Raw genomic sequence first — 20,928 nt, 5'->3', positions numbered from 1 at the left:
CTTTCAGAGTCTTGGGGGCCCTTGCTATATGCATTTTACCATACTTATGGCCAGATGATTCCTTCTTAACCATCAGCCTTGTTTTAGAAGCACAGCAAAAAGTACTTCCATGGAAGAAAGATTTGACATGAACTTGTATACAATTTGCTTGCACGATACGTCTGTCTTTGTAAATCCTAAATTGTTAGTATTATAAATTCCTGAAAAAGGCTGTAATTGAAACTAAAATTTAACACTGGGAATTTTTCTGATACTTTCTAAGAAGGATTTGGATCTAATTTATAGCGTTAGAAATTGAAATGAAAATATCACACGAACAATTTTTTTTTTAAATGTAATGTGAATATGACATGAAACAGAGAAGAATTAGAAAGGAAACACAAAGCAAAAACTCTTTGTGCGCTAGAAACTATGAAATCATCAGAAGTTTACATTAACTTCTGCATAAAATTTTCATCTTATTTTTCTCTTGCATAGCTGTTACAGTTATCCATTTTAATAATAATAATAATAATCAATCAACAAAGGATGGATTTTTTTTTCCCAAAAAAAATAGTAATTGATAAACAGAGAATGATCCTGTGACACGAAAAAAGAAAGAAAGAAAAACGGGGACGGCAAATAATAATCCAAAGGAATCGCACCAAATTCTACCATCACCCCTTTCTGAAATTTACAGAAACACCCTCGGTTAAATTGAAAATTCAGTGCCTAGAGAAGCGTGAGCGCCGCTTTTTGTTTTTTCTAATGTGCTGTGCAGCTGCACTTTTTGTCCCTTTGTGCCAGCCAGTGTTCAGATTTTAGCCAGAAAAGCAACCCCACTCCTTTCCTTTTTGCTGTTTTCAGTCGTTTCGCACCCTCTCTCTCTCAAGCCTCAGCAACAGATCGAAGAGGAGAAAGAGAAGGCCTGTACTCGGTGCTCGAGAGAGTTTGAGGCAATGGAGAAAGCATTAACAAAAGTGAATAGCTTGAAAGTAGGAAGCTTATGGATCTCAAAGAAAGCAAAAGAAGAGTTCTCCAACATCACTGAAGACATCAATGTAAGTGATGCCTGTACGTACTCTAATTCCCTTTTCCTTTAACTTTATGTCTGTGTCATGATGATTTTGTTTTACCGTACTTTTATTGAGCTAGTATGCCTTTTGTTTTAGGTGATTTTGGTGTAATGTGGGTTGATTGGAGGGTACCCATTTAGTGATATTGTGCTAATCTTAAATGGATCTGTTGATTTTCATGGAAACAGGAGTCATTTTGGAGATGGGTTTGTTTTTCAAATAGTAAATGATTATGCCATCATGGGAAAAAAAAGAATGTGTAATGTGTTCAAGATATTTCCTTTTATTTTGTATTGAATCCAAGGGTTTCGAAAACTTAGAGGTTACATTTTAAGTTTCTTTTCTGGGGTTTACTGACTGGAAGAAAAGAAAAGGAAAAGAGAAGAATTGAAGGAGACCCAATTGAGTTTCTTGTATGAAATAATTGTGTTTGAACCAATGAAAAAAGAAAACGAGTTTTAGGATTTCATTCGTGCGTCTTGTATTGCAAAACGGAGTTTTTGTCCCCCTTTTTTCTTTTTTGGCTTGTATGGTAGTTTTGCTTTGCTGTGAAACTTGTTTTGTATATGGAGTAAATTCAGGATTGCTTGTGGTTGCAGACTATCTCAAATACTGTTGAAGAGAAGGCAAGATGGGTTTTCAACAAGTTGAAAGGTACGTAGAGAATTATATGTAGCTAAAGCAACAGGTATTCTTGAGGAAATGACTAATGATGCACGGTGTTTGTTTTTGTGCACCGATGATGTTTAACATGCCACTGTTGTTTTTTATTTCAATGTCTTTGATATTCATTATCCACCTCATTGCGGATCGTTTCAATTAGATACAAGGTTTTGTGTTCATTTAACTGCATTACTGTTTTGAGAGGCACTTGAGGTGATACAATGCTGTCATTTGTAGATCAGAATTCTGGAGAATGTTCTGAAAGGAGAATCTTTTATCATTTGTATGTTCCCTGGCTCCATTGAGTGATTGTTGCTTTTTCGAAGAAGTTAGATAACCATGATACTGGGCCAACAACGATACATGTGATGCCCACAACAGTTTTTATAGTATATGCGTGTTTACACATTTGCAGTTCCACTAAATTGCTCGATACATTACAATCTTTAGTGAATGTTTTGCAATCTCCTTCTCATCTTTAATATGCATTATTACAATGGATATTATCATTTTGCTTGCAGAATTGAGATCCTGAAACTATTTCAAAGTAATTAAGGGCTCTATTTCTTCAATTGACTCGAGATTAATTAATATGGGATGGTTAACAAGGACATCAATTTTTAAAAGTTTCTTTCATTATTGAAGTCGTCTCTTTTATACCAGATGCTTAACTGTATGTTAACTTTTTCTGCAGGAAAGCCACTAAAAAGTTTGCCAGATCTCCTCCGAGAATACAATTTGCCACCGGGACTTTTTCCCCAGAACATAACTTGCTATGAATTCGATGAATCAAAGGCCAAACTGATTGTGTACTTGTCTTCTGCATGTGAGGTCAGCTTCAAGGACTCATCTGTAATTAGGTATGCACCTCGAGTAAAGACAATACTTACGAGGGGAAAGCTGACAGGTATTGAGGGAATGAAGACAAAAGTGCTAGTATGGGTTAAGGTTACGAGTGTGGCAGTTGAGAGCTACAAGTCTGATAAGGTGTGGTTTACAGCTGGTGTCAAGAAGTCTAGGCCTAAAATTGCATATGATGTACCACAGGCGGCTATCAGGGTTGAGGAATTTTGAACCAAGGATGTGGAACACCATCATCATCCATGGTCAATGCTCGTATTTTTAGTCATTTTTTGGAATTTAAGCATAATTCGTGCTCTGTAATCAACGGATGAAAAATCTCTTGCTATGGATGTAATATTCGAAATCCAATCGCCTCTATAATGGAACTTGACTACGCGATTGCAATGAGTTCGAGATTTTACACTTACCATTATTAGCGTTTCTGCACGAGTGCATTTGGTGGAATAAGGATCGTTGAGAGCCAAGAATGATGACATGTACACGATCACACTGACGAGAGCTTTGGCCATAAATTGCTACGGAGGAAAATCGACCTGATGCACGTGCTGGATGGATACAGCTGAGCAGAGCGCACTTGCATCATATGGTCGATTGCTTATCCGCCTTTACTAAAGATTTTCCATTTGATACTGGGCATAATGGATGGTGTTTATGCCATCTAAAGTCTAAACACCACATGTAAATTCCTCATGGTGGTACATAATGTCCTCCACGGGCAAATTGTGACAATTCTTGTAGCTGCAAGTTTTCCAACTAACAGCAAATGTCACCACTTTGTTTCAATCAACAAAAATAAAAATGAAACCCGTGCTGATGTTGCGGAAAGAACAGCACCGTCATAACCAGAAGCAGAGATTTGCTTTTGGGGCGTCAGCCCAAGATTATCAGGACGGCGAGGTTGATACATGCCTGACCTACCTCCAGTCAGAGTCTTAAGGTTCTACCAGCAGCATTGCCCCCTGATGCAATCATTACAATAAGAAGCTGAACTTCGCTGCAGGTGAATATGTTTCCATATTGATTTCAAAAGAGAAACTAAGCGTTCAAACATACTGTCCACATAACTGTCAATACATAGCCGTGCCAACAGTTGAAAAGGTTGCCTTTCTGAATTTTCTATCAGCTAAAGTGACACTACAAAAGGGACACCGGAAACTCTCCACCACTGAAAAATAAGATCATCTTATTACAGATATCTATTGAAAAATTGATCTGCTCTACAAAAGATTGAATTGTTAATTTTCCATTTGGCGATCCTAACTTTCTCGTATGCCAGGGTATATCAAATCAGCTATGTATCTGCACTTCATCCTTGAACTATCTCATAAATTGATATTATATTCTCTATGCTCAGCAGGAATATAATGCACCATTCCAGAAGATCAGATCGTCTGTTTTGGATAACTTCTTGAAGAAAATGAATGTTGTGCTGCAAGAAGGGAGGGATGGGATGAGAGAGCAGCTCCCAGATGAATATATCACAATAACTATCACAACAAATTCAGAAAAGTGAGATGTGGAAACTGTGCTTGTGGAGATTATTGAGCAATTGCCAGATGAATAACCATTAATTTACTACTTGCAGTCCAACTGCAATATTTTGGAGGAAACCTGAAAAAGTCCTGAAAAATACTGCAAATCAATCAACGGTCTACTCTCTGTAAAGATGTCTGCTTATTTAAATTTCTTTACATTTAATGAAATATTTCAAGCATCCTCTCATTCATGCAACTGTGCTATCTCCAATGAGCACCACGTATTATATGCTATTTCACGCCTAATTCTCTATAAACACAATCACCACAATAACCGTACACATAGCTATTTAAAATTCAGTAATAACCAAAATCCATAATATTCATCAGGTACAATAAAAGCAGATGCATACCTCTACAAATTTTAATTTGTAATCCAAACTTCCAAAGCGTTGATTAACTTCATACTCCTCCCTGAGGTACTCATATATTTGAGCATATTTTGCATCCCTCCAAGCAATTTCAGATCTGGACAGTGAAAGAATAGAACTGGTAAAGGCTGCAAAATGCATGTTAAAAAATCACAGCATATACAATGCTGTTTTGGACACTTCTACAAATTCATCAATTTTACAATTTCATTATAGTCAACCTGTAACCTGCCTTTTCTAACCGAGGCTTGTCTCAACACTTTTTCTTAGATAAAGGAGTCTACACTTTAATGAGCAATGAGATTCTGTGAGGAACCTGAAAATATAACGAGGCTGAAGCACACAACACATTCATTCTCGTAATGATACCAGACTAGACCGACAAGGAACTTAAGAACAGCTTATTGGACAGCACTAAAGAACATCAATAGTTTATATGCCCTGTGGAATCATCATAGTTTGAACCAACATCCAAAGGATCCCATGCAGAACTCCTCATCTAAGATAAGCAGATTCATTCAGATGCCAAATGCGTTGCTTTAAATTGAAGACAACACTACCCAAGAAAAAGAAGATTCTTTTCTGAAAAAGTTTCCTGCTCTTTAAAATCTTCATGCTTCTTAATGACTGATGACAGTAAACATATGGGGAAATGGAACCGAAACCTAAAAGGTTCACAGGTGCTTAACAAGAAGATCTTACTGAAATTTCCTAACAGCACATGGTTTTACATCTGAAAGGAAATTAGATAATAGTGTGTGAAAGAGACAATTTAAAGTTATAGTATGCAAAGAGAAATTTAACAAGCAATGGTAACAATGGAGCACCTCTCAAAAAGACCGACTTTTAGAATCACATCAGCCAGATTTGAATTAGCCTTCCCAACAAGTTGAAGGAGCTTTTTCCTGCCCATTGTGAAAGTTCCAGTTTTTTCCATTGCACGATTTATGCCAGAAAACTCTTCAACCATCCCGTCAACCTTAGAGAGAGTGAGGGAGAGGAAGAGGGACAAAAGAAATTAACAATTTACTTTCAGTTTAAAGTTCCTCCAATTGGCATCCCATTCCAAATTGTGCTAACCATTTTTCAATAATAAATAAAAATGTTTCACAAGTTGAATCCTGACATCCAAATGATTAAAGCTTCAATTACTTGAAATCTGCCACACTGTGTTTTGAACAACCAAATGTCTTCTTCTACCATGTAGATTTCGATTTACATCATAAGTAAAGGATACAAATGCAAGATTACCTGTGAAACAAAATAGTCCAAAGCTATGCTTTGCCCAAGCACACTTCCAATAATGCGAATACTATCATTGTCTAAGGTTTTGAGAACGATGTAATCTAGACCTCCCTGCATGTCCTCAGCCAGAAGTGGTTTCTCTATTATGGCATAATCTAATAAAAGAAGAAATCAAGGGCCAAACAAGAAATCATTCACGTATTCAGAAATTATCAAAAAGTTAAAGTGATTACAAAACAAATTATGGGGCTGACAGAGCAAAACTTGGAAACATTGAGAGACTAATAAAGCCATCAGAGTTCGACTGAACTCAACACAACCAAGCCCTGATCCCAAACTAGTTGGTGTTGGTTATGGATTATGATGACTGTCCTAAATGCGATTCTCATCTCAATCATTAAAGCGCAGAATGTACCACATTTGCACAATATCACAAAACGTTAAATATATCTACTAAACAAGACAAACAAACTAGCTCATGTCTAAATAAGACAAATTATAGGATCTTCTCAAAGAAATTTACCATCTTTCCTCATCTCGGAAAGCAATCCAGAAGTGTGCCTCCTTACTATTTCCAGGTACCTTTCAACTTCATGATCCTCGATATTAAATAGAACAGCAGATCCATATTGGAATACAACCATGTATCGGCAGCTGACATACCCTCCTATTCCAAGTGCCTGAATTAAAAGTCAGATGGTATAAGATGACAATCAAACAAATCGGCTTGAAAGCATAAATACACGTTAGAAAGGTTTTTTTTTTGTTGGAATCTTAAGTATACATGATTCCCACCACTTTTATCCATATGCACAAGGAGGTAGAATGTTTGGAAAACTACCGAAGCTCAAAAGATCACAGAAAAAAAAAAACTACGTAATTGTTTTCAGTCCGCTTACACTAGTGTCTGAAGAGAAATTGAAAAATCTGAGGACAGTATAATTTGTCGAGCGAGAGGTAGGAGGAACAACATTGCTTAAATTCTCTGCTTGCATGCTCTTCAAATTAATACTGCCAAAATCACGAATCTGAGAAAACCAAACCATCAAAGAAAAAAAAAACACAGAACCACAAATGTAAGAGGAACATAAAGCATGGAGAGGATAGCACATAACGAACCGAAGAAAGACGCTCGCTATCAAAAACCAAAACCCAGCAACATAAACGTAGGCACTTCAAATCATCACCTTTTAGTGACCGGACAGTCAGTACAACAGACACTGTCTCTATCTAGACAACATTTTACTAACATTAAAAGAAGTCTCTCAGCAGGGGAAAAAACAATCTTTAAAGACGGTTTTGCATATTGAAGCGTAGTTTTAATCCAAGTCACTTCATTTTTGCAAACAAACACAGTAAGCCACAAATTTCAGCCAATAGAAACCCACCAAAGAAAAAAAATTACTAACCTACAGGGAAAGAAAAAAAAAACACATTGCCAGACACAGAACAAAGAAACCGTAAGGAAAAAAAAAAAAAGAACATTAAAAACATGAAGTGGCAGACCTGGTACAAAGGAAGTAAGCTTTGACGGGAATCTTTCCAGTTTCCTCATCTTCTTTAGGTCCCAAAGGATAGTTAAGAGCCAAATCATGAGACCCGGATTCAATTTCATTGCTATAAACCGAAACCCGGGAAGGGATTGCAGAAAATGGCCTGAATTTGAAGCCACGGACAGTTTGGATTAAAGGGTGTGAGCGATTAAGAGGTTTGGGAAGGTTGGGTGAAAGAAAGTCAGAAGCTTTTGTGGTTACGTGGTCGAGGAGAAGAGAAGCGGTAGCTCTCCACCTGCTGCCCATTCACTTTGGACAGGAATGCTTCTTTCTTTTATTATGGGAGCTAACAGTTCTTTAGTTTGGAAAGTAAAAGGTTATGTTAGTCTGTTGTGAATCGTGAGTGATAGATACATGCCCTATTCTTTGGCCTCTAACTTTCTTGGCTCTAGCTGCGCCTTCTACTCCACTCCTCTGATTTTGTTTGTTAACAATTATGGCCCTTTATTTACTCATTTTTTATTACTTTTTTTGGTCATTTTACTGTTTTGTAACAAATTTGCATTTATGATAGGGTTTTTTTTGCAGTTAAATACATTTTTTAAAGTATATTTTAAATTGTTTTTTTTTGCTTGAAAAAATATAGAATTGAATCTTATTTATGTGTTTTTTTATGATCCAAGGAAGGGGGAAATTGAAGTACCTTTATATCACGTTATACTCAATATTCTCTTACACAAAAAATTATATTGAATTTGATTTATATTAATGGGGAAATTTATTTACTTTCAAATCTAAGTTAAAACTCACTTTTCAAATAAAATAATTAATTTTTTGATGTATAGCAAATCGATGTTAAACGATTAAATATGTCAAGTATTTTTTTTAACTAGATTACTAATTAAATAAGACTAAATTATAATGATTTAAAAAACATATTAATTTATTGTATTTCAATTAATAAATTTTTATGAATGTGAATTTTAAAACTTGAATTCGATAAATTAAAAGAGACCATGTAAGGATTTGATTCGTATAAATTTTCTATTTTAAATTAGAGACCATGTCTTTATTAAGAGGGGAAAAAATCATTTTTTATGGTAAAAATTAGGGTGGTAAGTGAGTACTCAACTACTATGCTGCCGTTAATTCCGAAGGAAGACTTGGCTATGAGGTCAACAAGAACAAAATAATTGCAAACTAAACCATATAAAAACGCCGTCGTTGGAACAGGTAAATAATTTATCACTCCACCCCAGGAAGGCAGCGTGAAACAGAATTGCCACTCCGCGAGCAAAAACATAGCAGCGAGACGGTGTAGGTGCGAGCGCCAGAGCGAGCGAGAGAGGAAAGAGAGCTTACATAATCGGAAATGGCGATATCAGGAGATCTGAGGGTCTCAGCGACACTGGCCTCTTACTCTAAACACCTTCTATGCTCTTTGCCTCCCTCGAATTCCAAGGTCTCCACTCCGTTTAATTTAGCTCCACTCGCTTCTGTTTTCACGTGTGTTCTATGTGCTTCCCATGTTATGTCAATTTATCTGTGTTGGCTGGGGAATTTGAGAAATACTTTGGGAAATGAGATGGGGAAGATTGGGGTTTTGGGTTGATTTTTGAGGGAGAACTGGTTGTTTGTTACTAAAACGGGGGCATATAAATATCATTTTTTAATTGTTCATGGAGGCTGATAAATTATGGGTGTCCTTTGTTGTTTCATTTGGTGATCTGGGCTGATAGGTTTTCGGCATACAAGGGTCAATGCGTATGTGATTATGTATCATTTAAATCCGTATGCAATGATTTACAATAAAGGAGAACAGAAATTTAGAAAATTTATGGTTTAGAGAGGTGCTTAGCATTATGTATTTGGCACCTAGATATATTTTGAAAGTAGATTATGGTGAAGTGAAATTGTCAAATAAATGACTTCGAATGCAGGTTTTATTTCCTGAATTTATATTTACATGCTCTAAGGTTGTTCATTTCATGTTTTAAACTTGAAGAAGCATTTGTCCGATGTTGTGGATGCACTGAGTTGGGTTAGCTTTTGATCTTTCCACTCATAATATCTTGGACTGAAGAACAGAGAGGCTTTCCAAAGCCATATTTATGCACACTGACACATTCTGATTATTACTCCAGGTTTCACGTATGAAACTGTAGAAGTTTCATCAATGGGAGTGGCCCAAATTCTCAAACTTTCAGAGACAGAAAAAACAATAAATTAAAATGGGTTTCAAGTGACAAGATCTTTGCCTCTATGGCCAAGATTTTCTGTTTATTTCAGCCCCTCTCCGTGACTAGATTATGTGGTGTTTTAATTTGGTTTGATGTGGATTGCCATATCAGCAGATGCTGTTCACATGAACACCTTGTTAGCAGGCATCTGATGAAAGGCTTAATTGGTTCATTTTGAAGAGTTGAGACACATCAGTGAGAAATATCAAATTTGGAGTGCCGGGCTGTTTAAGTTGAGGATTTTTATACTAATTCTGCATTTATTTACGGAAATACAAAGACTTGGATAGTATGCTATGGTATAGAGAACCATGCAATGTTCAGTAAAATGAGACAGCATAGGTACAGGATGACCAAATGCTCTGCGGGTAGTTGTTACAATATTTGTGTCGGAACTACTTTAGTAAAAAGAAAATCTTTTGCTCTTGTTTTTTACATCTATGTATTTTTAGTATTGAAGAATTTTTGGCTGGCAGATTTTGGCATGTATGTTGGTTTATGTCTCACTATAGTTAAGTCTTTTGCTCTGTAATATATAGGTAGAGTTCCTAGGCTTCCTCAATGGAGGATGTGGCACTTCCCAAAACATGCTCAAGTGGCCTGGCTTTAAAATACACGGTCACTTTAAACGATCTGCTGGGATTGCTGAAGATTACCAACTATCCTCAACTGCAATTAATCAAGAAGCTGAAAGCTTGCTCCTAAGTGCCATAAACATGAGCTTCTTTGAGCGTTTAAACTTGGCTTGGAGGATAATATTCCCTTCACCAACTCAAAGAAAGAGCTCAAATGCAAGGATTGCCAAACAGCGTCTGAAGATGATTCTCTTCTCTGACAGATGTGCAGTTAGTGATGAGGCAAAACGGAAAATTGTGAACAACATCGTGCATGCTCTATCAGAATTCGTGGAGATAGAATCACAGGATAAAGTTCAGCTGAGTGTCACAACTGATACAGATCTTGGGACGGTGTACTCTGTGACAGTGCCTGTACATCGGGTGAAGCCAGGATATCAGGAAGAAGACGAGAGTGGATCAATAACAAACATCGAGTACAAAGATGCTGGAGAAACTTCTGGTTCTGTTGATGTTCGGTTTGATTTCTACATCCCAGATGAAAGAACACGATGAATTGTAAGCTTAAATTTCAACAGAGGGGGGTTTGGCTAGTATCAAAACTTTATCTTTTTCATATTTGGACCTTTAGCCACGAAGATAATCTCACTCCTATGTATATGTGAAACTCCTGTTGAGTGGTTGAAGATTTTGCTCCTTTTGAACTTTCTCTTCGATTTGGCCTTTTGCTTTAATGACGCTGGAGCATGTGAATACCTTGATATTTATTAAGAGAGTATTTCAAAACGTGGGTTAATTTAATTTTATTTATATTTTGAATTGTTTTAATATTTTAATTTTAAAAATTATTTTTTTTATATATTTTAACATGAAAAATATTTTAAAAAACAATCACAACTAGAATCCTAAATACATGCAAGTTTTTCTTTCACTTATTATATCTTTTTAATGTGCTTGAGAGTTGTATGAATTTGTTGAATTTTCACGTCTTTCGTTGTGTTTTGATTAGTTTCAAAATGGTTAGGTTACATTTGAGATTAAGGAATGTCTTTCAGGGTTTCAATGCGATTGACCGCCATTCGAGATACTGAAAGATACAATGCTGCCATCTCCACTGATCAGCTTTCCTCAAGGCATGGGAGATGGTAGTGTTTACTTCAGGTTCACAAAATGGAGATTGATGAAGCAGAGACGTTGGAGTTGCTTGGTGTGCTTGTCTACTCAAGTATTGCCCAAATTCCAGCTTCAGGAGAATTATCACAATTTCAGTTGACATTGTACCGTCCTGGAGAAGACAACACACCGACTGGTCCATAGGCGGTGCACTTCCCTTCCTACAGGGTACTAGGGTTCGAGCAGCCCAGCCTCTAATGCATGTCAGGAAAAAAAAAAAAAGATGTACAAAAAAAAATCTTCAAAATGTTTTCTTAAAAAATACTCCGTCAAATTATCAATATAGTATCTTGAATAGAATAATTTAGTTTTTTTTTATCTTCATGTGGTACTCCAATAGAAAATAATATTTAATAAGTTATTTTTTATTTTACATAAAATGAGGAGAGGAGAAGTTTAAAGAGAAAAAATAATTTTATTTTTATTTTATGATTTTTTTCCAAAAAAATATATAGAAATAAATTGTTATTTTAACAAAAAAAATTAACACTCCATATAGCCATTCAAAATCAATAAATAGAGGGGGAAAGGATATTAAAGCATAAACACTAAAAAGTACCCCCTCAAAATGCACCCAAGAAACACACACACGAAAAAAAGAAGAAAAAAAAGAACAGTCTAATGGTGGTTCGTTTGTAACATAGATTCAAATAATTATCCCGCTGTTTACGCTGAGCGGGAAGGAACCTTTTCTTCTTGTTCACTTTCCCTGCGTCTTATAGCTTATTTATTAGGGCAAACTACGACTGAAATCACAGTTGGTTTTGTGATCTAGACTAGGTTTTCTTCTCTTCCCCATTCAAACACCTCCTTTTGTGTCTTAATTTTGTACCCAAATGAAAGGCGCGTGTTTAAATTTCGAAAACCCCATCGAAGATGCAGTTTCCAGGATCCGATTCGCCCCTCAATCCAATAATCTCCTCATTTCCTCTTGGGATTCCGTCAGTGTTCGCCTCTCTTCTTTATTATTTACTTTAAAAAATTAGTTATAGATTTTTTTCTCGACATTATTATATTTACATCTGTTTGATCGTGTAGAATCTTCGATTATACGATGTGGATAGCTCTCTGCTTAGATTAGAAGCTCCTGCTCCCTCACAAGCTGCTCTTCTCGACTGTTGTTTCCAGAGTGAGTCCGTTGCTTTTACGGCTGCGTCCGATGGTTCCATTACAAGGTTTGTTCTTGTTCTCGTTTTTATCTCCGACACTACATGTTTTATCTTTCTTTATTCTAATATTAATCAATTTATATTATTTATTACTTCTGATTCAATAATTGCTTCCAATACTATGATCATAACTTGCTTAATTTTTTGCATTTCAGTAGCATACGGTGCTAGCTTTTGGTAACATTGCCGGCCTCTTCTTTTAGCGACTTGGCTATCAGGCTGGGGTTTTGTTTATTTGGGCTGATTTGCTCGATTATGCTTTGCTTACATTGGTTTTATTGGAGAGAATATGTTTCAATCATAACTGTGTGTTTTAGTTAATTTTGTTGTTTGAAGTGGTATGCTATGGTTTTCATGCCTTATATCTTGACTCGTTATGGCCAAATTTTTCTAGGTATGACTTGCACTCAGGAACTATTGATGCTATTGGAAATCATCAGGACATGGCAACATGTGTGGGATACTCTATTGAAACATGTAAGCTATCTTTACGCATCCTCACGAGTCACATGAACATGAATCTAACTTAGAACTTGACACATGTTGCTTTCTTTCTTTCTTTCTTCCTTTCTTTTTTGTTATTTTCTGCTGGACAACGAGATAAATGTGTACTCAACCTCAAATGGTATATTTGGCAGTAAATGTAGCTTTCCCTACTATTCTAATAATTGGAAAACTTATGCATTTATATTCTTTTCCTTGGAGATCTTTATATTTCTAAAGAGCACTATTAAATCCTGTCAAGTGTTATCTGAATAAGGTCAGTCATACATCTAATTAACATGTTGTTGGGACTGCTGACAAATTTTGCGGATATCAAGGATAACCAAGTCTAAGAAAGCAAAAAATAAGACCTTTGCATGCATATTTATTGGGGTTTTTATCATCCACCCGCCTCATACTAGAAACCTTGCATTCCATCCTTTAGATTTCCTTTTAAAGGTTAGGGTTTCTGTTCTATGCATTATAATTTTTGACCTTATGATATATATGACCATGGCAATGCAATGCAGTTTTGCTGTAAGATTTGGTCGCTAAGACATACAAAGAGCCCAATTTGCAGCCTATTTGCATGTGGATCTGCTATTTCCTTGTTGCATCATTGATGTGGGGGATTCTGATGATTCTTTTCTATTTGGCTTTTATAGGCCAAGTGATTTCAGCTGGATTAGACAAGAAGGTAATGTCTTGGGATATGCGCTTGGCAAATCCTCTTGCACTCTTCAGAAATCTGGGTGCAGAAATTGATTCCATTTCTATCTCCGGTTTTGATTTGATGGTAGCTGTTGGAGCAGCAGTAAATATATATGACTTGCGGAACTATGAAAGAGCGGTGGATTTCAAAGAACCATCTATGGATGTAGGGATAAGTTGTGTTGCTTCAGTTCCACATACCAGAGGTACAACTATAATGATAATGTGATCTTTATAATTCTGAACATGCAATTTCTGGTGGAAGATCTCTTTCGCAGGGAATGCCATTATTATTAGAACATACTGATTCCTTAAAAGTGAATCAACCAAACTGTAATTGTTTTACTACCTATCTAGTGTGTGGTTGGTTGTAGCTCTTATGGTATGAAGGTTTTAATCATTCTTTAACCATTCAAAATGACATTATATTCCTTTTCTTTCTTCCAATCCCCCTGTCCTCCCTTTCAATCTTTTGAATATGATTTTTTTTTTTTTTTGCAGGATATGCAATTGGGTTGATAGATGGACGCGTAGCACTGGAGATTTCAAATCCATTAAATTCGAATTCCACTGGGTCAGTCTTTTGGTTTCAAGCATGCTTCATTTGTTAAAGATCTGATATTGGTAGTATATTTTCAATTTTAATCTTTGTATTCTTTGTTTTCTAGTGGTATTTTCGTTTTTCTTTGTCCCACTGCTAGAGGTTTGAGTAGAGTAGATCCGCAGAATGTAGAGGAATTTTCCTTTTACGTTCTAAAGATTTTGACCAAGACTAAACTTAATGCCATTCCACATTCTCATCATCCAAGCTTAGGACCAAGGTCAAGGACAATTCTGCATTTGTGACAGACAAGTTGTATAATACAAGAGGCATCCCAGCGATCATGGGATATGTCAAACTAGATTGCCAAGGTAGAACTCGATGAGCCGGATGGAATTGCATCCTTTTTGTTAAAGAGTTTTAAATCTAAAAACTTTCATGGTTGTCCTTTAGCAAAGAGATTTAACCTTTTTTTTTGTTTCTTCACATGCATGTGCACTAAACTAGATATACTTCTGTGGCATCACTGACTCCTCTCTAGAAGTTGAATTTAAGTTTCTGGTATTGAGATATTAATGCTGCAACATTTTGTACGGTTTTTACATGGATAACACAAGTTTCATAATTTGTTCTCAAACTTTCCATATTGCTCTTGGTAATCTGACCATTGTGGTATATGTTTGCTCTCATACTGCAGAATAAAATATTTGAGCTGGAGCATTTGTTGTGTTCTATTTGCTATTGTCTGTGCAAGTGCATATTTATCATGTTGATCTGAACAATTTGCTAATAGTCTTGCAATGCGTTGCACTTTTCAAAATCAACTGCAGATACACTTTTCGGTGTCGCCCTACGACAAAGGATGGAACGGCACATCTTGTGTCAGTTAATGACATAGTTTTCAATCCACTGTAAGTACAGTCCAGTCAATTGTTTGCCATCATGTACTCTGAAACTTAAATTGATGGTTATTTTTAAATTAGCATTGGTGGTGCTTTTGTTACTGGCGATAATGAAGGCTATGTTACTGTATGGGATGCTAAAAGTAAAAGAAGATTACACGAGGTATGTTCCCATCTGATTACAACAGTTAGCTGCATGCACTTTGATTTCTTTTCCAATCATATTTGTAAGTGGTTCGTCCCTTTTCTTGTTTTCAGTTTCCTAGATATCCAAATAGTGTGGCATCCTTGTCATACAACCATGTGGGGCAACTTCTAGCTGTTGGATCAAGCTACACATATCAAGATGCTAATGAAACGTATGCCACTCCAGTTGCTAACTCCTTTGTGATTTTGTTCTACCATACTCTTCTTTAGGGTTTTTTAGGGTTTATTTGTTTTTGTGTTTAAAAAATATTTTTTAAAAAAATTGAATTTTTATTATTTTTTTCTTTACTTAAATTTTTTATTATGTTTTCAGAAAATTTTAATTTGTTAATATTAAAAATAATTTTTAAAAAATAAAAAAAAAATATTTTAATATATTTATAAATAAAAAATACTTTAAAAAATAATCTATGAAATTTTTTTTCAGCACCTTCATTTTATGCTCTTGTGTTCCATTGTTTTCAATTCTAAATCCTATTTTCAATTCTAAAACACACTCTATGTAGTTTAAAAACTTAAAATAAAATTAAAACATTTTCTTCAAATTCTGATTTATCTTTTTGAGTATGATTTAATGTCCAAACTATCTTCATCGGATTCCTTTTTTCAAAACAAATCTAGTGATACCAAGATTAGTATTTTTTTGTGGCTAGAATATGTCCGGCTAAAACCTCTCTCTTCTCTTAATTGAAAAGATTGAAATGTACAAAAATAAAATGTCATGGTTGAAATATAAACTTTGTTAATTATAAGAACCAAAATGCAAAAACAAAGCGCTTTCTGAAGAGTGCAAAAGTAAATGGGCAGTGTTTTAGGAATGTGTGAACAATGTCTAGATAAATGGTGAAAAATTATTCTGTTTTTTTTTTAATGTTAATTGTTAATATTTTTGTCTTTGCTGCATATATCTTCATTTTTCTGCATTATATGATGCAAGAAAACCGACAATGGTCTCTTATTTGATTATGGCACAGTGTTGCCTAATACGTGTCAATCAAATCGCTTAACCATGCATTTTTCTCCATGTGACTTTTCCATGACAGGGAGGTGTCCCCTCAAATATTCATACAGAAAATGGAAGACAGCTATGTTGGATTCTCTTCTGAAGTTTCAAATAGGAAATGAATATTCGCATGCTTGGAAACGAAGGTAATAGATCTAATTTAGAAGATAAATCTGCCCTGTAGTTTTCGCTTAATTGCTTAAAACAATGCAATTTCCTGCCCAGGTATTGATAATGGAGTCAGTTCCCTTTGTTTTTTATTTTTATTATTGCTTCAGCCCTTTCGTTTTCAAGAGCTTGCTCCAAACTGCAAAGTTTGGGGGAGAAGGTGCAAAACATTTTGTTTTGATTCTTCCATTTAAGATATTCCTTGTACCTGTAACCTGTAACATATACCACTCAATTCAATGGTTATCCTGTCCGGCTTTAATTTGACGCCGTTTGGTCACGCAGTGCTACTCTGTGGGACCCTTTTCCGATTCTGCACTTTTCTCTTCTCTTTTTTTTTTTCTTTTTTTCTGTTTTCGAATGGAACAGGATATTCATAAAGAAGGATTTGTTTTCTGTCAAGTGAAGAGTGTTGCCTCGTGCCTAGTACTGAGTATTCAATGAAAAGAACTGGCTGTTAGAAGTACGTGTCAAGGTTATATTTTTTATGAATTTTCCACATAATAAAAGTCAAACTTAAAAATCAAGTTGCCTGATGCAGACCTGAGTGTCAATGTGTTTTTTTAAGTTATCTTGTTTTTCTTCAACCAAATTCCATTTTTATAATATAAAACATAAATTCTCCTTCGCAATCGAGCATGGAATACAAATTCTGAGAAATTTGATTTTTTAAAAGATTTTTTTTAATGAAACGAATTACTTGATACATTTACAAAAGTTGGGGGTGTTGACTTATCTCTTGCATTTATTTTTCGTTCTCTTTTTTTTTTTTAATTTTATTCATTAATATTTGCTTACTTTTAAATTTATTTTATAAAATATTTTGGTTTATTTTATATAAGTTTATTCTAGTCTCAAACAAATCTAGTATTTAATTTATACTTAATTTTGTAAATATTTATTTTTGTTATTATATATTTAAGTATAGACAAATTTTATTTAAAAAAAATTATAAAATTAACAGGTTAGGTCATAAGGTTTATGCTAGTATAACATGTCCATTTTTTAATGGCAAAAAAAAAAAATATTTTGAATTTTTATTTTATATTTAAAATATTTTTTTTTATTATTAGTAATTCCAGTTGTTTTTAGATAATTCGAGTCGGTTAGGTTATGTCGGAGTAATTTTTACACGGTTTAATTTTAAAGATACGTTTGGGAGTGCAGTGAAGATTATTTTTTAAAGTGTTTTTTGCTTGAAAATACTTCAAAATAATATTTTTATTATTATTTTTAAATTTTTTTAAAAAATTAGCACAATAAAATGACTAAAAAATATTTAAAAATTTAATTTGAAAAAAAATAAAAACATGATTTGACCATAATATCAAATAGGTATTAAATTTAAATTAGACAAAAAATCCAATAAAAAAATGCAAAATTAATCTATTAAATTAAATTTATTAATAATACCACATAATTTCTTCCAACCTGCGTATTTCTTTTATGTTGGAAAGAAAAAATCAAGTGGCAGCATAACTCAACCCTGTAAACTAAACTAGTTTGTAATACGGATAAAAGAAACCGTGGCAACAACGCAAGGGCCCGGCAAGGTCAATTTTTTTTGTTACGTGGCAAACTAGTTTGTGCTTTCAGGAAGGGGGGAAAAGGAGTTCATACTAAGGAGGACACGTGGTAGAACAGAATCGTGCATGTGTATTTTAGTCAAGAACTTTACACAAACACTTATCCCAAACAGCATCAGCACAAGCAGCCCACGTGCCGGACTGCGTACTAATAACGCATGAGGACCAAAAATATATTTCATCGCATCGTTCACCGTCCATCTCTTAAATCCAATGATCCAAACTCACTCAAAATAAGTGGTTTTACAAAAAAACCCAACTATTAGAAACCCTAAAGACCCTCACTTTTAAATAACGCATCCATATAAATAGCATAAATTGATAAAATCTCCCTGTCCTCTTGGTACTCTCTGTGTTTTTTTATTGTTAGTGTTTTCTAGTTCTCTTGATCAATCGCCGCCATGTCTGACGAGGAGCATCACTTCGAGTCAAAGGCCGATGCCGGAGCTTCAAAAACTTATCCTCAGCAAGCTGGTACCATTCGCAAGAATGGTTACATAGTCATCAAGAATCGCCCTTGCAAGGTCAAGTTTCACTATCAATCTCAATTTTAGATCTGCTTGAATCTTTTTGTTTTGATTTTTATCTGTGTGTTGGTTTTGTTCCAGAATATGCATGCCTTTTATGAATGTCGGATCAGAATTGATTTTATTATTTTTATGGAATTGATTTGGTTATGGATAGTTAGGGTTTAGAGCTTACCTACAGTCATGTTCAGTGTGTTAGTTGCTGTTGTTAACTTTAAAAACGTAAGAGGAAAAATAAAAAATTATTTAGATTTGATAATATACTGTTCAGAAAATGTAAAAGTTTGTTGAATAATAACATGTCTATAGGCAGAATCTAATGCTGATGGTAATTTTGCAAGCATGATCGAAATAGCCATTGCTCTACTCGTTTTGTGAAGGTAAATCTCAGGATACTTCGATTAATTATAAATAAAATCTTAGGATAATTTGATTAATTATAAATATGAAACAAGTTATGAACTCGGATGGAAATTCTACTTGTCAGGTGTAAAGCTTGTTTGTTTGTTTATCATGTGTATAATTCATTTAGTGATGTTGAGCTTTGTTAACCCATGTTGATCATCCTATTGGTTCTTTAGAGATTGCGTTCCCCTTTTTTAAAAAAACTTCTGGGTTTTGTATAACACTTATTAAGGACATGCTTTTAATTTTCTTTTACAGGTCGTGGAGGTTTCGACCTCCAAAACTGGCAAGCATGGCCATGCTAAATGTCACTTCGTTGGGATTGATATTTTCAATGGAAAAAAGCTTGAAGATATTGTTCCTTCTTCCCACAACTGTGATGTATGCAGTTTTTTTATCTAATTTATTTTACATCAATGAGTTATTCATCACTGAAGCTTTTTCATGATTTAAATGTCTCTTTCCATTGCATTGTAGGTTCCCCACGTTACCCGTACTGACTACCAGCTGATTGATATCTCTGAGGATGGATTTGTTCGTTCCTTACTCTTTCACTTTTTTTAAAACTAGGCTAATTGGACTCTTTTCTAATCTGTTTTTAAATTTTCAGGTGAGCTTACTGACTGAGAATGGCAATACTAAGGATGACCTGAGACTCCCAACTGATGACAGTCTCCTCACTCAGGTTAGTTGACATTCTGTTCTCCCTAGTGAATTCGATTAGGCAACAAGATTGTGCTGCCTCTCAGGATTTTAACTTTTTTGTTTTGTTTTGTGGTCGCTTAATCTGCTTGTGTATTTTGTGCTTTGAAATTGGCTGGATTTTTGTTATGGAGCAAAGGCATGTGCTGGATGTGTAAAAATCTTACAGTGCCCTTAAATGCATGTGCTGGATGTATAAAAATCTTACAGTGCCCTTAAATTCTGCTTTTGCGCATCAATTTTTGTACTGTAGTTTTCAATCTATAGGAGATAAGTCCGATTCAGTCTATTTCAGAAAATCCATGAACCTCTTTGTTATGCAGAATATTGTTGGTCATGTTTTCTCTTTGTTATGCAGATTAAGGATGGATTTGGTGAGGGGAAAGATCTTGTTGTGACGGTGATGTCTTCCATGGGAGAGGAGCAGATCTGCGCCCTCAAGGACATTGGCCCCAAGTAATATGCGCCTGCTTCATGCAGCGCATGCCCAAGGTTGACGGCTGATAGTTGTAGCTTTAGCAAGGGGTTTTATGTGGGTTTGAGAACTGGGCCCCATTTAAGTAAACGTTCTGCACCAGATGCGGCCTTATATATGAAGACTTGCCATTATTTAAGTGGCTTTTTATTTGTAATGAATGTTATTCTTGTGGTTCTTGGCGTGGAGAAAGTTTGTTCTGCCATTAAGACTGTATACAACATCTTTTGGCACCTTTGGTGGTTTCAAACAATTTACAGTTTTTATTTCCTTGTAGGATCCAGTTCCTTTCCTCATCATCGTTCCTTGTGCTTGACCGTCGATGCTCATGTTATGTTCTAGTAAGCCAACTTTTTACTTGTGTGTGTTGGGTTAGAGCCGAACCTAAGAAAGAGAATTGAGATTCTTCTCGAAAATTTGGTTCTTTCACATGTTCGCCGAAGGATTCACGCTGGTTGAATCATAATTAATAATTATATGACAGTAAACTATTTAGCAAAATGGAATGCCGTTTTCCGAACGAGTTCCTGCTTTCGTCATGTTTTTCACGGCTGCAGTCTGATTTAAATGTTAGCTGTCGAAAGTGGCGTACAATTGAATTCTCGAGAGATGTGTATGAATCCTCGTAGAGTATCCGAGAATCGAGCATTTGTTGTTGCCTGGTTAGTAATCCTGACGAGATATGACCAGAGCAATTCTTCAAAAATTCACCCTCCAACTTTCAAGGAATCCTGTTGAGGTTGGTCTTTAAAGTGTATTATCACTTTTTTGACATTTTGCGAGACACGAGATGTCCTAGGTCCTCTTGCGCAAGCTTCGGTACCTCTGATCAAAT

General features: G+C 35.2%; 5 protein-coding genes across 8 annotated transcripts; 4 read left to right on the top strand and 1 right to left on the bottom strand.

Annotated features, from left to right (window-relative positions):
- Positions 1-648: 648 nt before the first annotated feature.
- Positions 649-2,969, top strand: LOC118062519 (uncharacterized protein At5g01610). 2 transcript variants are annotated; one of them, XM_035076309.2, is made up of 3 exons: positions 649-1,053; positions 1,655-1,709; positions 2,413-2,969. In XM_035076309.2, the coding sequence occupies exons 1-3, from the start codon at positions 1,048-1,050 to the stop codon at positions 2,790-2,792; spliced, it is 441 nt and encodes a 146-aa protein (XP_034932200.1). In that variant the 5' UTR covers positions 649-1,047; the 3' UTR covers positions 2,793-2,969. The 2 variants fall into 2 exon arrangements, with proteins under 2 accessions (XP_034932200.1, XP_034932199.1); XM_035076308.2 differs by having other exon boundaries at positions 668-1,040.
- A 608-nt stretch (positions 2,970-3,577) lies between these two features.
- LOC118062518 (protein RETARDED ROOT GROWTH, mitochondrial) lies at positions 3,578-7,654 on the bottom strand. The gene is made up of 7 exons (XM_035076307.2): positions 7,240-7,654; positions 6,633-6,744; positions 6,257-6,413; positions 5,740-5,888; positions 5,316-5,467; positions 4,471-4,585; positions 3,578-4,011 (listed from the first exon to the last, which is right to left on the bottom strand). The coding sequence occupies exons 1-7, from the start codon at positions 7,530-7,532 to the stop codon at positions 3,889-3,891; spliced, it is 1,101 nt and encodes a 366-aa protein (XP_034932198.1). The 5' UTR covers positions 7,533-7,654; the 3' UTR covers positions 3,578-3,888.
- An 814-nt stretch (positions 7,655-8,468) lies between these two features.
- Positions 8,469-10,755, top strand: LOC118062517 (cell division topological specificity factor homolog, chloroplastic). Its single transcript, XM_035076306.2, has 2 exons — positions 8,469-8,688; positions 10,006-10,755. Exons 1-2 carry the CDS (start codon positions 8,599-8,601, stop codon positions 10,594-10,596), a joined length of 681 nt encoding a protein of 226 aa, XP_034932197.1. The 5' UTR covers positions 8,469-8,598; the 3' UTR covers positions 10,597-10,755.
- A 241-nt stretch (positions 10,756-10,996) lies between these two features.
- Positions 10,997-16,716, top strand: LOC118062515 (mitotic checkpoint protein BUB3.3). Of its 3 annotated transcripts, none has more exons than XM_073410655.1 (10): positions 10,997-12,155; positions 12,253-12,389; positions 12,778-12,860; positions 13,532-13,783; positions 14,079-14,151; positions 14,949-15,029; positions 15,102-15,183; positions 15,279-15,379; positions 16,271-16,376; positions 16,509-16,716. In XM_073410655.1, exons 1-9 carry the CDS (start codon positions 12,051-12,053, stop codon positions 16,350-16,352), a joined length of 996 nt encoding a protein of 331 aa, XP_073266756.1. In that variant the 5' UTR covers positions 10,997-12,050; the 3' UTR covers positions 16,353-16,376; positions 16,509-16,716. The 3 variants fall into 3 exon arrangements, with proteins under 3 accessions (XP_073266756.1, XP_034932194.1, XP_034932193.1); XM_035076303.2 differs by having other exon boundaries at positions 16,456-16,716; XM_035076302.2 differs by having other exon boundaries at positions 10,999-12,155; positions 16,271-16,716.
- Positions 16,717-18,296: 1,580 nt separating this feature from the next.
- LOC118062516 (eukaryotic translation initiation factor 5A) lies at positions 18,297-20,369 on the top strand. The gene is made up of 5 exons (XM_035076304.2): positions 18,297-18,508; positions 19,175-19,297; positions 19,394-19,450; positions 19,527-19,601; positions 19,977-20,369. Exons 1-5 carry the CDS (start codon positions 18,386-18,388, stop codon positions 20,076-20,078), a joined length of 480 nt encoding a protein of 159 aa, XP_034932195.1. The 5' UTR covers positions 18,297-18,385; the 3' UTR covers positions 20,079-20,369.
- The last annotated feature ends 559 nt before the right edge of the window (positions 20,370-20,928 follow it).

This window comes from Populus alba, chromosome 8 (assembly GCF_005239225.2).
Source record: "Populus alba chromosome 8, ASM523922v2, whole genome shotgun sequence".
Taxonomy (NCBI): domain Eukaryota; kingdom Viridiplantae; phylum Streptophyta; class Magnoliopsida; order Malpighiales; family Salicaceae; genus Populus; species Populus alba.
Note: the sequence above shows the minus strand (reverse complement) of the source record. Positions and strands in the feature narration are given on the sequence as shown.

Bases quoted from the DNA above. Each gene is read 5' to 3' on its own strand.
- LOC118062519 (XM_035076308.2), top strand. From the start codon at position 939: ATGGAGAAAGCATTAACAAAAGTGAATAGCTTGAAAGTAGGAAGCTTA. The intron at 1,041-1,654 runs GTAAGTGATGCC...TTGTGGTTGCAG, and splicing joins ACATCACTGAAGACATCAAT to ACTATCTCAAATACTGTTGA. The intron at 1,710-2,412 runs GTACGTAGAGAA...CTTTTTCTGCAG, and splicing joins GGTTTTCAACAAGTTGAAAG to GAAAGCCACTAAAAAGTTTG.
- LOC118062518 (XM_035076307.2), bottom strand. From the start codon at position 7,532: ATGGGCAGCAGGTGGAGAGCTACCGCTTCTCTTCTCCTCGACCACGTA. The intron at 6,745-7,239 runs GTCTGCCACTTC...TGATTTTGGCAG, and splicing joins GCTTACTTCCTTTGTACCAG to TATTAATTTGAAGAGCATGC. The intron at 5,468-5,739 runs GTAATCTTGCAT...ACTCTCTCTAAG, and splicing joins TGGACTATTTTGTTTCACAG to GTTGACGGGATGGTTGAAGA.
- LOC118062517 (XM_035076306.2), top strand. From the start codon at position 8,599: ATGGCGATATCAGGAGATCTGAGGGTCTCAGCGACACTGGCCTCTTAC. The intron at 8,689-10,005 runs GTCTCCACTCCG...TGTAATATATAG, and splicing joins TGCCTCCCTCGAATTCCAAG to GTAGAGTTCCTAGGCTTCCT.
- LOC118062515 (XM_073410655.1), top strand. From the start codon at position 12,051: ATGAAAGGCGCGTGTTTAAATTTCGAAAACCCCATCGAAGATGCAGTT. The intron at 12,156-12,252 runs GTCAGTGTTCGC...TTGATCGTGTAG, and splicing joins TCATTTCCTCTTGGGATTCC to AATCTTCGATTATACGATGT. The intron at 15,030-15,101 runs GTAAGTACAGTC...TTTTTAAATTAG, and splicing joins GACATAGTTTTCAATCCACT to CATTGGTGGTGCTTTTGTTA.
- LOC118062516 (XM_035076304.2), top strand. From the start codon at position 18,386: ATGTCTGACGAGGAGCATCACTTCGAGTCAAAGGCCGATGCCGGAGCT. The intron at 19,451-19,526 runs GTTCGTTCCTTA...TTAAATTTTCAG, and splicing joins ATATCTCTGAGGATGGATTT to GTGAGCTTACTGACTGAGAA. The intron at 19,602-19,976 runs GTTAGTTGACAT...TTTGTTATGCAG, and splicing joins ATGACAGTCTCCTCACTCAG to ATTAAGGATGGATTTGGTGA.